General features: G+C 49.0%; 1 protein-coding gene across 2 annotated transcripts in view; it reads right to left on the bottom strand.

Moving 5' to 3' along the window:
• Positions 1 to 16,062, bottom strand: part of SORD (sorbitol dehydrogenase) — a 45,837-nt gene extending 29,775 nt beyond the window's left edge. For both annotated transcript variants that reach the window (XM_068121986.2, XM_068121987.2), the window contains exons 1-4: positions 15,796 to 16,062; positions 15,230 to 15,263; positions 5,216 to 5,380; positions 3,430 to 3,589 (exon numbers count right to left, since the gene is read on the bottom strand). In XM_068121986.2, coding sequence (XP_067978087.2) covers positions 3,430 to 3,589; positions 5,216 to 5,380; positions 15,230 to 15,263; positions 15,796 to 15,855 — 419 coding nt within the window. In that variant the 5' untranslated portion in view covers positions 15,856 to 16,062. The remainder of the gene's footprint in view (positions 1 to 3,429; positions 3,590 to 5,215; positions 5,381 to 15,229; positions 15,264 to 15,795) is intronic.
• Positions 16,063 to 16,494: the final 432 nt, after the last annotated feature.

The raw sequence follows: 16,494 nt of genomic DNA, 5'->3' as shown, positions 1-16,494 counted from the left end.
TCTTGTGACCTTAATACAATACTTGTTTGTTGGTAACAATTGGTGTGGTTTCACCATTGATCTTTGACATACAGAATAACACATCTTTCTGCAGTGACTCCTCTCGGGGCTCGGAGGTACACCGTGACCAGGATTTGGGGAGGAGCACGTAACACTTCCAAAATTCAAAACAACTAAAATTGCCAAAAAAACATCCAAGACAAGTACAGATACATTCAAAGTACACCACCCCCATGCCAAATAAATAAATAACATCTTCCAGCAAGGCAATGCCAGGGCACCTTTGGTGCCTGGCCATACCGTCATGCATCACATATAGACGGTATTTGGAGGGAGAGATGTACAATAATCGATTGATTAATTTCGTAGTTAAATAAATGTTAATTGTACAAGCGTTACGCCTAGGTTCCCCGTCGGTGAAGTGATGTGAGTTGATAAAGTGGAAGACGCAAGGCGGCCATCTTGGATTTTGACGTGGCGACCCAATTTTCAAGAGCATTCTCCCTTATGCGTAGGTACACCCACACACCAGATTAGAAGTTAGTAGTGTAGCGACCCATGGGTCCCCCAAGCGAGACCAGCGGCAGAATCTCCTTGCTCCAGCCGGTGACGTCACCGGCGGACAGCCTCGGCGCCGGGGTGGCTGGTCACGTGACCACCAAAGCGTGCTGCGCATGCGGTTATGGTCCTTTGCACCTGTCGGTCACGTGACCACCGAAACGCGCCTCGCCTGAGAGGCGTGGCTTTCGGTTTCGGTTATGCTTTCGGGTTGGGATATATATGCAGCCCGATAAAAGGGCTTTAGAGAGTTCCCGAGTTGGTTTTTACAATAAACATCTTCTCGGACGAGTTTGTGTCTTGCCCGTCTCTTCGTCCGTATCAAGCAAGAGCCCCGGCTCTTCACTGGTGACCCCGACGTGATCTGAACACGCAACCCCGACTGCCCCCGCACGGATGCGGGGGCTGCGAACGGACACGGCAAGCACGCCCTAGCCAGGGAAGCCACCTCGGCTGGTGACGCCTGCTTCTCCCGCATGGCTTCGGGCGCAGTTTCGACCGCGGTTTCGACATGCCGGAGTTTCGGTAACGACGACGGCCATGACTATGAGGTTTGCGCACCGCGCTCGGCTCCTCCTCCTCTACGACCAGAGGGGCGAACCTATTCCAAGACCCCCCGAAGGCACGGCTGCTTCGTCACCTTCGCGCGCACTGACGTTGGCGGAACGGCTGCTTCGTCACCTTCGCGCGCACTGACGTTCGCGGCACGGCCGCTTCGTCACCCTCGCGCACCTACAACTACAACCGCAACTACTTCTCCGACCCTGCATCCTTGGGAGGCCCGCGAGGAACCTCGGCAGCCTCCCCCGAGGCCTGGACCAGCCCCTCGGTTGGCTCACCCGCTTTTCGCGTGCACCGCTCGAGCCTTCTCGGCACTGCACCCGCGAACTGCAACCTCGGGAGGCCCGCGAGGAACCTCGGCAGCCTCCCCCGAGGACTTGCCCGGCCCCTCGGCCGCCCGCCGTCCTGCACCCCCCCCGTCCGACCACCTGCCACCACACCGGACCCCCCCGTGCCTGCACCCCCCCCCCCCGACCACCCGCCACCACACCGGACCCCCCGCGACTGGCCAGGGGTCGTTTCGGTCTGGTCATCCGGACCCCCCTCAGGTTGACCTTCCTGGATCAAGTCCATTCTGGGGGGGCGTGTGTAGCGACCCATGGGTCCCCCAAGCGAGACCAGCGGCAGAATCTCCTTGCTCCAGCCGGTGACGTCACCGGCGGACAGCCTCGGCGCCGGGGTGGCTGGTCACGTGACCACCAAAGCGTGCCGCGCGTGCGGTTATGGTCCTTTGCACCTGTCGGTCACGTGACCACCGAAACGCGCCTCGCCTGAGAGGCATGGCTTTCGGTTTCGGTTATGCTTTCGGGTTGGGATATATATGCAGCCCGGGATTTAGAGAGTTCCCGAGTTGGTTTTTACAATAAACATCTTCTCGGACGAGTTTGTGTCTTGCCCGTCTCTTCGTCCGTATCAAGCAAGAGCCCCGGCTCTTCAGTAGTTCGTTTATTTTTTCAAGATATTTCGCTCACAAGGTGCAGACATATATATGGTGGCGGCCATCTTGGATTTTGACGTGGCGACCCCATTTTCAATAGCATTCTCCCTTATGCGTAGATACACGCACACACCAGATTAGAAGTTAGTAGTTCGTTTATTTTTCAAGATATTCCGCTCACAAGGTTCAGACATATATATATGGTGGCGGCAATCTTGGATTTTGCCGTGGCGACCCAATTTTCAATAGCGTTCTTCCTTATGCCTAGATACACCCACACACCAGATTAGAAGTTGGTACTTCGCTTATTTTTCAAGATATTCCGCTCACAAGGTTCAGACATATATGGCGGTGGCCATCTTGGATTTTGACGTGGGTTGCACCCACACACCAAATTAGAATTCGGTCCTTCGCTTACGCACGCACGGACGCACGCACGCACGGACGGGAAAACCATAGTCCCCCTTTCGCTCCGTGGTGCGACGGGGGACAATAATTGTAAAATAATTAATTTCTTAATGAATTGGCTAATAGTATACCTAAACCATCAGTGTTTCATCCGAAGCTGTAAATTTTTGAAAATTCATTAAATTAATCAAAAATTAAATAATTAATTAAATAATTAATTTATTTATAAATAATTAATCGATTAATTTGATTAATCAAAAAAATCAAAATACCCTTTATAGCCAAATCACGGTCATTGCCATGTCCAAATATCAGCTTAATATCTCAAAGGGGGCCTGAGATATTGGCCAGATGAGAAAGAAAATAAATAAGCGATTAATAAATCGATAATAATTACGTAATTAATAAATTAATTGATTAATCAAAAAACAAAAATAAATGTTTATGCCAAAGCATGTGCTCACTATTGTGCCCAAATTTCAGCTTCCTATCTCAAAGAATGGCCAAGATATCGCCCGGACAAACAAACAAACAAACAAACATGAAACCTGAGTGAAAACTGAGTACTCCCTTAAAGCGCGCGTCATTGCCGGACCCCCTTCGGTGCCCGGCGATGACGTTATGCAGTGCCTGGAGATGGAATAGGAAAGGAGCGGTGTACCTCCCCCCCAAAAAAAATTAAAAAATTTATAATTTAAAAAATGCTACCCAAAAAACAATCAACAACATAACTCCACTTATGCATGTTTTATTTCTCCAATCAACTGCTAGCTTTCTTTTCTGCTTCCGTCATTTTCTCCCACAGCTTATTATCCAAAAGTTTTCCAGAAACTCGATGGAGAGTGATGTCAAAAGTGAATGATACAACTATCTCTTAATGTTAGTTTTCACCCACCAATAACTGGCTCACATCATGTTTGCCACAAATCATTTCCGTAATTAAACAAATGGTCAGTTTCACTCACTTGTAGCAGAAATTTGCATTGTGGACGTAATAACGGCAAAGGCTTCCGTTGCCGGGAGGTGTGGCACAGCAGAATATGGTCGGAGAGAGATTGTAGCGACCAATTTTGCAAAAGTCGTCATTTTCCTGTGGTACTGCTGGCTCTATTGCAACGCGATCACCTGCCAAAATACGAATTGTTAATCTCCATTTCCTGGCTGTCACTTATAAATCACAGAGTAGATGACACAGGACTTGTCTTTAGAAAAACACAGCCGCTGAAGCTGGGAAAAGTAACTTCCCCAAGTCGGGTGATTGCCCGATCTTCTTCCAATCGGCACTGCTCTTCATCGTCCTCATCTTCCTCCTCACTTCCATCCCTTCTCTTCTTGCTCATAATCATCTGTCACTCCCGTTTTTCATCCTCGTCTTTGTAGGCATCACCCTGTCCATGCCAATGACATCACCCGGTCCTCACTTCCATCCCTTCATGCCAACTCCCCCCCTTGTAACCCGCACGTGCACGTATCCCCTACCTCCATACACACTTCGTCTCCGCCGCTGAGCTCCCAATGCCATGTCACATTCGGGGCTCCGGCTTAACATCATAACCCCTCCCCACACCATCATGGCCAAGTCCCTACCATCCCTCTCTTCAACCCCCTAGCAAGCCTTCAGCCCTCGCAATTCTCATCTCCACTGCCACTTGTTTTCTGGTCCTTGCTGTTATTTCCTCTCTTCTACTTTTCATCATGTGTCTATGGGCTCTTGATGCTTTTCTTTCAAATTTATAAATTGGAACCATCTCCATTCTGAAGGCCGATTTTGTTTTCTTCAGCTGGTCCATAAATGTTTCTCCCTTACGACGCATCCCCCACACCGTTCATGCACAGAATACACTTTACAGTGGAGGACGATTTCCTTCTCTACACTCTAGCTTTATTTTTCAAAGACGGGTAGCACCTATTCAGCTTTGCACCTTTGTGCAGATCTTTGGTTCTCTGCAAGATGATCTTCTTTCCCACAAGAGGAGGAGGTGTGTGTGTGTGTGTGTGTGTGTGTGTGTGTGTGTGTGTATGGAACTTCAAGCTTCTGTTGCGGTCCAGGAAAGACAAATGCATCTTGCTAGAAGCAGCATTAGCTGCTACAATGCTATCCACAGTATTAGAAACCATTTTTTGGAAATGCCAGCCCACCCATTGGGAAGGGAATCGATCCACGGATGCATTTCTGGTTCACTGACCTGACGAGACTGCCTTTAAAAAACAAAAAAAAAACAGGTAAAACATCAAACATTATAACAAAGCTATGGACTTGTACTTTGGCCCCAAGCTCTAAGGCCAAAATACACAATCCTACAAAGCTTGTGAAACCAAGCCGAGGCATGCAAGTCAGCCCAAAGGCCAAATCACATGGTCAAACAAAACACACCCTAACCCACCGGAGGCACAATGCATTGCCATACCAGAAACGTTTTCGTTTTGGAGACCACTAAGGCCGAGGCTCATGGTCATACAAAAACACATACATCCCAGCACACAGGGTAAGAATTCATGGCCATACCATGAATGCTGGGGACCACTTCATATCAACAGCGCAGAGTGTATTCCACCCAAAAGTTGATCTGGCAAGCCATTCCACAAGAGATTTTATCCAAATATTACCTGGAATCCATTTTGTCCGAGAATCCACATGGGTATAACCCGATAGAATGTTAGGATGGAGTAAATCGGGAAAGTTACGCACTGAACATTTTATGGGAGCGTACTAGTGTCTCACGTTTACAGGTGCACCGGCACATAACACACCTGCTCGAAGATGCGTCACATCACAGCCGACCTTGATCACGGCTCCCGAAGACTCGTGGCCCAACACCATTGGTTTCTGCACCACAAAATCCCCAATTCTCCCGTGTTGCCAGAAATGTACATCTGAGCCACAGATACCGACTGAATGAATCTTGATGAGTACTTCTGCAGGGAACAGAAAGATGAAGTGCATCAGTGTCATCAAAGATGAAGTGCATCATGTCAGAAGTGCATCATCACCTCACTCAACATGTCGACTTTCCTACCCATATCCGTGGTCACATTTTGGACCTTGTCTGCTCCACTGGATTAAATTTGCACCATCTCTATGGCTCCGACCTCACCCTCTCTGACCACTTAGCCATCACTCTGACCATCAACATCCCCGCCCCAACACCAAGGCATTATCGCACAATCAACTTCCGTAAGCTAAACGCTCTTTCACCTACCTCATTCTCATCCACCCTCTCTGAAAAAATGTCCACTTCTCCCTTCATTGACCTCCACACCCCTTCCGACCTCACTGACTACTACAACCACACTCTCTCCTCCTGCCTTGACCAGCTTGCGCCTGTAAAAACCAAAACAGTTTCTTTCACCCATTCTGCTCCCTGGTTTACCCCTGAACTCCACCTGATGAAAACTCGTGCTCGCCAACTTGAAAGACTCCGCAATAAAACGGGTCTCACAGTTCACTCCCAAGCCTACAAGGACCACATACAACACTACAAAGATGCCCTCTCCCGCGCCCGCTCTGCCTACTACTCTCAAATTATCCACTCTGGCTCCGGAAACCCAAAAGCACTCTTCTCGACAATAAACAAACTCCTCCGCCCCCTGAACACCACCACCCAGTCATTCACAGTAGACAACTGCATCTCCTTCCTCTCTTTCTTCCAACGCAAAATTGACAACATCTACAACAGCTTGACCACCGCCGCACCCGCTCCCCCTCCAACCACCTGCCCCCCCTTGTCCTGCCATCCCCTGTCTCGGTTCTCCCCAATCTCTCCTACTGACCTCTCTGAACTCCTCATAGGAATGAAAACTGCCACCTGCACTCTTGACCCCATCCCCTCCAGCTTTGTCAAAGCCTCCCTCCCTGCTCTCTCTCCACTTATCATTGCAACAATAAACTCCTCCCTGTCTACAGGCATCGTCCCACCTTCCCTCAAAATTGCTGCTGTTACCCCCATTCTAAAAAAACCTGGTCTAAACCCTGACACCCTAAACAACTTCAGACCCATCTCCAACCTACCCTTTCTGTCAAAAGTTTTGGAACGCGCTGTAGCCACTCAACTCAAACATCATCTCTCTGCCAATAACTTGTATGAAACATTCCAATCCGGATTCCGCTCCAACCACAGTACTGAAACTGCTCTCCTCAAAATCACCAACGACCTTCTCCTCTCCTCTGACGCTGGCAACCTCAACATTCTCGTCCTCCTCGACCTCAGCGCTGCCTTTGACACCATCGATCACACTATCCTCCTCACCCGACTTGAATCCACCTTTAACGTCACCGGCACTGCCCTCTCTTGGATTAAATCATACCTCTCTGACAGATGCCAGTTCATCTCCATCAATAACTGCAAATCCCCCACTGCTCCCCTCCCCCAAAGTGTCCCCCAAGGTTCAGTTCTTGGCCCCCTCCTCTTCATCCTTTACCTGTCCCCGCTCGGTCACTTAATCCGCCGTCATGGTCTCCAATTCCACTGCTTCGCCGATGACATCCAGCTTTTCATCTCCACCAAGTCCGTCTCCACCGACACCCACTCTATCCTGACAAACTGCATCACTGAAATAAAATCCTGGCTTCAAATCAACTTCCTCAAGCTTAACTGTGATAAATCTGAAATAATCATCATTGGCCCAAAAACGCTCACAAAATCCACCCATAACTTTGCCCTCAACATCGACGGTATCCCAGTATCCACCTCCCCTCACATCCGGAATCTTGGCGTCATCTTTGACCAAACCCTTTCCTTCGACAAATACACTAAACAGATCACAAAGTCAGCCTTCTTTCACCTGAAAAACATTGCCCGTCTCCGCTCATCCCTCTCCTCCACGGCTGCAGAAACCCTCATCCACGCCTTCATCACCTCCCGTCTGGACTACTGCAATAGCCTCCTCTATGGTTCACCCTCAAAAATCACCAATAAACTCCAATACATTCAGAACTCCGCTGCCCGTCTACTCACTCATTCCCGGACCCGTGACCACATCACCCCCGTCCTTTACAAGCTTCACTGGCTCCCCATCCCCCAGAGAATCCAGTACAAAATCCTCCTCTTGACATACAAAGCCCTCCATAACCTGGCCCCATCCTACCTGGCTGACCTCCTCTCCAGACACACTCCCACCCGCAACCTCCGCTCTGCTGGTACCAACCTCCTGACCCCCTCCATCCGGACCAAATTCAGATCCTGGGGGGACAGGGCCTTCTCCATCGCTGCTCCCACCCTCTGGAACTCACTACCTCACACCATCAGAGACTCCTCCTCACTCACCACATTCAAAACATCACTAAAGACCCACCTGTTCAACGCTGCATTCAACATTCAACCCACAGCATTTAACCCCTGACTATCTCTTCTCCTTCTCCCTCCTTTTGCTTTAAATATTTCCCTATTGATTCTTGTCTTGTCTTTTTGATTCTTGTCTTATATATATGCCGTATATCGCTGCTGTTTGTTTTCTTGATTCTTGTCTTTTTGCAATTGTTGTTTTCATGTATTGTTATGCATTATGTTTTCCACTCTGTCAAAGCGCCTTTGGGCTTCTGGAAAAGCGCTATACAAAATAAATGAATTATTATTATTATCAGCAGGGAGCTAGGCCTCCAATCGAGTCTTCTAAATCTGACAAGGCTCTAATAACCTGCAAAGGTCAAGGTTTTATACCAACGGCCTTCTACAATTCCGATGCGTACAGGTACCTTTTTTCAATTAAACATGCCATAATACCTGCAAGTACTACTATTACAAGGAATTCTCATCCTTCAAAAGGCACATTTTCCCCCTCGTCATAATAGGAGTCTCAATAAGAGGAATTGGGAAATTAAATAGCAAAAAATTATATCAAACCAAATAAATTATTTTATTTCAGGAAAAATTCATCCGAGAGACTAGTCTGCTTAAACACATCCAGGAACCAGTACAAGAAGGTTTTTTTGGATTTGCATACAACCACCCATGTACCGCACTTTTCACTTCATCAGGATGAGTCATTCCACATGCCTAGTTTTCAGGAATCTCGCTGCTGCAATGGTGCACAACACTGCCAATGATTTCTCATCAGCGCTCCGCGATCCTTGGGGGTTTAACCACAACAAGGCATTGCCAGAGCGTTCTTTTTCCGCATGTGCATGAAAATATAGTGGAAACATTCATAACGAGTCCCAAATTCCGTTAATAAGGGAATTTGTTCCCAACGGAGTGTGGAATATGTACGGAGTTTGCCACGAATGGCCTTTGACAGCTTAATAGTCACCAACTGTTAAGACTGCTAAATTTTCTCGGTGAAGTAAATCGACAAAGATAATTTGTGGTTATATATGTATTTTTTAAGTTCTGGTCGGTGTGCGAACCAGAAGGGCAATTCCACGGTTACTCACATTACATATACATAGGTAGATGCATTAATGTAACTAGGGCATGCCCGTACTATATATATATCTAAAATTATATCCCCCCCCTCTATTTACATGAAATGGTTTGGTCCATTCGCAAAGCCAAAGCGAACGGCTTGCGAGTACGGTGACAATCCCCCCCCTCTATTTACATGAAATGGTTTGGTCCATTCGCAAAGCCAAAGCGAACGGCTTGCGAGTACGGTGACAATCCCCCCCCTCTATTTACATGAAATGGTTTGGTCCAAAGCGAACGGCTTGCGAGTACGGTGACAACCCCCCCCCTCTATTTACATGAAATGGTTTGGTCCAAAGCGAACGGCTTGCGGAGTTTGGTAAAGAAATCGCCATAGCTCGGTAACTACTTGTCCGATTAATATGAAACCTTGAAAAGGCACATCCTCAGGTCCCCAGCAATATACCTGGCAAGTTTCAAGTATATCGGACCCGTGGTTGTCGAGAAACAGCGGTCACAGACACACATACACACATACACACATACACACACACATCACACAGAGATTACTGGAATTATAGATAGATGTATTGTAATGTGAGTAACCGTGGAATTGCCCAGAAGCTCTGAGATTACCCACCGCCCATAAAACCTGACTGCTTCTGCTCACACAAGGCATTGTCAGAGCGTTATTTTGTACATCTCACACGTGCATTAAAAGACAGTGAAAACATTAATAAAGAGTCCGAGATTCGGTTTGAAAGGGAATTTGAATTATTTCTTCTTCTTTTTTTGCGCCGATTTCCCTTTGAAATCATAAAAGTCACTAAATGGAAAGAATGCCAAAGGTTTCTCGGTGAAGTAAATCAACAGACAGGTAATTATATGTCGACAGAATTGACAGAACAGTTACGTCCGGTAGTTGTGCAACCCAACGACTGAGCATATACGCCACGTGCACAACAAAAATGGACACAACTCAAAATTGCATGAATATTTATACTGTATTCGCAAACCTACACATCCACTGTCTGGACCAAATAGCTCTTAAATGAGGTAACATTCAGCATTGTACGTGCTATGGTTACGACGTTTACCCCGTTCAGACACGATCGTGCATCTTGCATGAAAAACCAAAGACTCCAGGCCTATAGACAGATAGAATATAGATAGATAGATGAGCCACCAGTATTACATGGAGTTTGATCAGTTTTACGCAAGAGTAAGGAAATTGAGCAATTCCTTACTTTAAAAAAAAAAATCCGGCAGGATAGTGAGGAGGTAGAGTACTCACCCCTTGAACTGTCTAATTGGGGTTTCATTCCTGACCAGACTACGAACTGTCCGATTGATGCTTTGCAGGCAGGGCGTTGGTTGCATCACTCAAAGTGTGTGTCCCTCGGATTGACGTTAGTAGGGTTCCCCTTCTCATCGGATTAGTTAGTGGTCCTTTCGAGATCCCACACCATGTTTTGATGAAGCGTAGGAGAGTTAATGCCAGCATTATGGCCAAATTACTAATTCCTGCCCCAAAACTGTGGGTCTTAAGTGGATCGGTCTTCTCAGATATTCCTCGACACCAGATAACACTGCTTGCTGTCTCAGAGTGTGCTGCTGTGTGAACAGCATCTCCTACACTATAAACAAATGCATTACCACAGGTGTTCCCAAGATATGTGCAGATGCCCATCATTAGCTACAAAGGGCAACCATAATCTTCTTATAAAATACGAGCCAAGTACCCACTCGATGGGTGATCTGGGTCCAAGCAGGTAACAAGTTCTTCTGACACATACCTTAAAACACGTTCGTCCAACACATACCTTTATATAGGAGATGTATAGGCAACTGAGAGCTCACTCCAAAAATAAAATAAAAATAATCTGAGTTAAGTGCAAGAAGCAAAAACATGCCTACAGTTTACAATTCAAAACACCTCACTGCACTAGAAAACGTGGGGACAGGAACACTGTAGTGCAGTAGAACGGGACTTGTAATACACTCTCCCACCTATAGGCGGCGCTGCACAATAAACATTTACATGGAGAATTGTCGTCCTTTCCCTCCCCCCCCCCAACCCCACTCTCCAAGATCACCGGCAAAGATTAAAAAAAAAAAAAAAAAAACACAACACACCTACACACTAATTGGGACCATGCTGATCCTATGTAGAAAGTCTGGATGTAATCGGGCCAGAACTGTAGGAGTACCATGACACACACACACACACACACACACACACACACACACACACACACACACACACACACACACACACACACACACACACACACACACACACACACACACACACACACACACACACACACACACACCGTGAATTATTCGTAAGGATTAAAGGAGGTGCCATTTTCTAATTATGTTCCTGTATCTAGAGTACACCATGGTGAGAGCATCCACTCTGAGACAGGGAGGGTCAGTGGTTCAAACCCCAGGCGAGTCATACCAAAGATTTTTACAATGGTACGTGCTGCTTCCTCGCTTGGCGATCAGCATTAAGATCATACAGCATGGGCAAACAACACTGCAAATGCAATGGCAAACCACCCAGTGCAACCGTTGCCAATAAACTGCTTCGGGAGTTTGGTTTCGGCATAAACGGTACAATAAATAAAGTATAATCTATCCAGACTGCAATGGCTCTAGAGTCTAGATAGATTATATTTTATTTATTGTACCGTTTATGCCGAAACCAAACTGCCGGAGCAGTTTATTGGCAAGGGTTGCACTGGGTGGTTTGCCATTGCATTTGCAGTGTTGTTTGCCCATTAATTTGCCCTTTAACACTTTGTACATTTTGACATTACCATGCTATATACACTGCACAGGGTTTATTGTTAGCTTCTGCAGGTTAACGGGAAGGAAAATGTATCGTTAGAGACCATCAATACAAAAACAATTGTTACAAAGTGTTGGTGTTTCAGAAATGTTTATTGGCAAGGGTTATACTAGGTGGTTTGCCATTGCTTTTCAGCAGTAGTTCGTGCAGGAATTGGGAATTTTGCCATGGTGCCGGCGATGGCTCGTCTACTCTTCGCAAAGGCCAGAACACTAACTTTATCCAACCATACCCTCCCTACTCCCCCCCGACCCCCCCAATCCTTTTGTATTTTTTGTATGCAGAGTGTCAATCACCTCCATAGCCCCCTCCCCCAATCTACAATGTACACCAAATCAACAGATGGCCTTTTACCTTTCAGGTGACCCTGTAGCGACCCATGGGTCCCCCAAGCGAGACCAGCAACAGAATCTCCTTGCTCCAGCCGGTGACGTAACCGGCGGGCAAACCAGGCGCCGGGGTGGCCGGTCACGTGACCACCAAAGCGTGCCGCGCGTGCGGTTATAATCCTTTGCACCTGTCGGTCACGTGACCACCAAAGCGCGCCTCGCTTGAGAGGCGGGGCTTTCGGTTTCGGTTGTGCTTTCTGGTTGTGATATATATGCAGCCCGATAAACGGGCTTTTCAGAGTTCCCGAGTTGGTTTTTACAATAAACATCTTCTCGGACGAGTTTGTGTCTTGCCCGTCACTTCGTCCGTCTCAAGCAAGAGCCCTGCTCTTCACTGATGACCCCGAATTTACGACACGCGATGGACACCGCAGTGTCCCTCAAATTGCCCACCTTCTGGGAAGCACATGCCGCCGTCTGGTTCGCGCAGGCGGACTCCCAGTTCGCCCTGCGTAGCATAACGGAGGACGCCACGCGATACCATTACGTGGTCGCCGCACTTGGCTCCCCGCGACCGCCGCCCGCTGCCTGAGCTTCCTCCAGAACCCACCCGTTCACGGCTTTTGTCGACCACAAGCCGTTGGTTTTCACCATGGCCAAGGTCATGGAGCCGTGGTCGGCCCGCCAGCAGCGCCACCTCTCCGCCGTGTCGGAGTACACCACGGACATCCGGCACGTCGCCGGGAAGGACAACGCCGTGGCCGACTGCCTTTCTCGAGCCGGCGCCAACGCCGTCCACCTCGGCGTCGATTTCGCACTGATGGCAACGGACCAGGCCACCGACGGCACGGTGCAGGCGCTCCGGGTGGCGGACACGGGCCTCCGCTTGGCTGACGTCCCCTTCGCGGACACGGTCCTGCTGTGCGACATCTCCCAAGGCCGACCTCGCCCCGTTGTGCCGGTCACCTGGCCCGTCGCATTTTTGCTTCGCTCCACGGCCTCTCTCACCCGGGCCGGAAGGCGTCCCAGAGGCTGGTGGCGGCACGTTTCGTCTGGCATGGGCTGCGACGGGATGTCCGTGACTGGGCCAACGCCTGCACACCCTGCCAGCGGGCCAAGGTCCACCGTCATACCCAGGCTCCGCTGGCTCCCTTCACCGTGCCCAAGCGACGGTTCGACCACGTCCACGTGGACCTGGTGGGTCCCCCTCCCCCATCGCAGGGGTTCACCCACCTGCTTACCATGGTGGACAGGACCACCATGTGGCCGGAGGCCGTGCCCCTCGCCTCCACCACCACCGCCGACATGGCCCAGGCATTCATCGCCACCTGGGTCGCGTGTTTCGGCGCACCAGCGGACATCTCGTCGGACCGCGGCCCACAGTTCACGTCCGAACTATGGGGCGCGGTCGCCCGCACGTTGGGCGTTACCCTGCACCGCACCACGGCCTACCACACCCAGGCCAACGGGTTGTGCGAGCGGTTCCACCGCTCCATGAAGGCCGCACTCATGGCCGGCCTCCAGGACGACGGCTGGGCCGACCGGCTCCCGTGGGTCCTTTTGGGCCTCCGTACGGCTCCCAAAGAGGACCTCCAGGCGTCCACCGCCGAGCTGGTGTACGGCCAGGCCCTCCGCGTACCGGGCGAGTTCATTCCCGACGCCACCAGCCCCTGGTCCACCGCGCGCCAGCGCACGGACTTCCAGGAGGCCGCCCGACGTTTCGCCCCGGTGTCCACGTCCCGCCACGGCGACCCCCAATCCTACGTCCCCCCAGCACTCCGCACGGCGGAGTACGTCTTCGTGCGCCACGACGCGCACCGGGGGCCGCTCCGGCCACCATACGACGGACCCTTCCGGGTCCTACGACGGGACAACAAGTCCTTCATCGTCAACATCGGCGGCCGGGCGGACCGGATTTCGCTGGACCACCTCAAGCCGGCCCACATGGACGTCGGCCAGCCGCCACGGCTGGCTCTCCCACCGCGGTGCGGCCGCCCCCCCCCCCACCCCCCGTCCGACCACCCGCCACCACACCGAACCCCCCCCCCCCCCCCCGCGACTGGCCAGGGGTCAGTTCATCCGGACCCCCCTCAGGTTGACCTTCCTGGATCAAGTCCATTCTGGGGGGGCATGTGTAGCGACCCATGGGTCCCCCAAGCGAGACCAGCAACAGAATCTCCTTGCTCCAGCCGGTGACGTAATCGGCGGGCAAACCACGGCGCCGGGGTGGCTGGTCACGTGACCACCAAAGCGTACCGCGCGTGCGGTTATAATCCTTTGTCGCCTGAGAGGCGGGGCTTTCGGTTTCGGTTGTGCTTTCTGGTTTTGGATATACTAGGGCATGCCCGTACTATATCTATATCTAAAATTATATCCCCCCCCTCTATTTACATGAAATGGTTTGGTCCAAAGCGAACGGCTTGCGAGTACGGTGACAATCCCCCCCCTCTATTTACATGAAATGGTTTGGTCCAAAGCGAACGGCTTGCGGAGTTTGGTAAAGAAATCGCCATAGCGTGCACAAACGCGCAGGAAAGCGAAAGAATCGCAAATTAGTTTTAATTAGTTTTAAAACATAGTTTAACGCCAACATAGCGGCAACATAGTTTGCCAACGTGAAATAAATGAATACGCTCTCAAATGTGCCGTCCGAGGCAGAGTCTGTTCGCCACGTTCGGCACACGTGATAACTCGCTGCTCTCTGATTGGTTGAATCGTTTTTTGGACATAGCTCGGTAACTACTTGTCCGATTAATATGAAACCTTGAAAAGGCACATCCTCGGGTCCCCAGCAATATACCTGGCAAGTTTCAAGTATATCGGACCCGTGGTTGTCGAGAAACAGCGGTCACAGACAAACAAACATACATACTACATACATACATACACACAGAGATTAGTGGAATTATAGATAGATATGCAGCCCGATAAACAGGCTTTTCAGAGTTCCCGGGGTTTTTTCCAAAAAGCATCTTCTCGGACGAGTTTGTGTCGTGCCCGTCACTTCGTCCGTCTCAAGCAAGAGCCCGGCTCTTCAACCCTCATTTTTGTGTGGTTGTTACAACACGAATCGCATCCATAACAATCCCATAATATTATTCATATTGACAACAGCTTTGATTATATATTGAAGTATTCATTCCAATTTCAGTGAAATCGCACTTCCAGTGAGAATAAACTTTCAGTGAAATCCGTCAGTAATAATGCAGCACATGCATTCTGGTGTGAAATTCACCATTCCTTCCTGGTTCTGGGATGCTTTGATTCTCCTTCAAAACAAAACAAAAGAATAACAATGAGAATGCCATTTATATATTACATTACACTTGTTCTTACAAGACGTCGTATGGATATAGCATTGTTGAGTTTGCTGGGGTGTGGATATGGAATAGCTGGGATCATCCAAATGACTTGCATTAGCATTCCTTCTGTGGTATTTGACAGAGGGCAGAGCGAGTAAAACAATGGGCAGGGTCAAATAATGGAGGTGGTCAAATCATGGCAGGGGTCAAATCATGGGAGGGGTCAAACGATGGGCGGGGTCAAACGATGGGTGGGGTCAAAAGATGGGCGGGGTCAAACGATGGGCGGGGGTAAAAAGATGGGCGGGTCACATGATGGGCGGGGCCAAACAATGGTCGTGACAAAGCGATCACGTCCCACTTCAACGTGCCAGCTTGTTTACACGTATTACCGGGAAACGATCACATATTTACATGGCAATTACTAGAAAAAAAAAAACATGACAGTGTGGAACCTCTTGTCATCAACACAGGCTTAATTAAGCAAATCAAGACTTACAAGTCGAATAACCCCAGCTCCGTGTACGACCACAGACAAGTTGTCTACCGTGGAAGCCATAGCTGTAAAGTGATATCTGCACTTAGATCATCCGTCACCGTCCGTCTTCATTTAACGTAGCGGATTATTATACAGTATGCAGAAGATGCACTCACTTTAATTACGCAATAAAACATTACACTATGCACAACTAGCGGCAAACAGGCCGAATTTAAGTAAAGGGCGAATAAACTACCGTGTACTACACCAACATGGCCATCATGTTACGAATAAAACTTAGCTGGAAGATGTACGACACGGCTGCGGAAAACCCGGCCAAAACTATCTACAACGACGTTATACAAAACTCATACACACGCAAAAAAGAAAATGTTTTATTGTATAATTTAAATATGTTTAGCAGAGTCAAACAATTTTTTTTTATCATCATACAATATCTATGTTTAATCCATTTTCAGAAAGATGCAAATTCCAATTCGTCAAAAGCAAAGTGACTGAGAAATACAACAGGATTTATCAAGTGATGGTTGATGAAGGTGTTTCGAAGCAACGTAAACATGAAGTTTCAGACGTTAACCCTTCATTAGAGTAAAAGAGGAATCTGCGCTGCCAACTTGAAGCCTTGAAGAGAACAGAGGGATCCAACGGAATATGGCGGAGGAAGGAAGATCAACAATTTCTTCCGTTGTAAGTATGGAA

This window comes from Myxine glutinosa, chromosome 7 (genome assembly GCF_964187855.1).
Source record: "Myxine glutinosa chromosome 7, kmMyxGlut1.1, whole genome shotgun sequence".
NCBI lineage: Eukaryota > Metazoa > Chordata > Myxini > Myxiniformes > Myxinidae > Myxine > Myxine glutinosa.
Note: the sequence above shows the minus strand (reverse complement) of the source record. Positions and strands in the feature narration are given on the sequence as shown.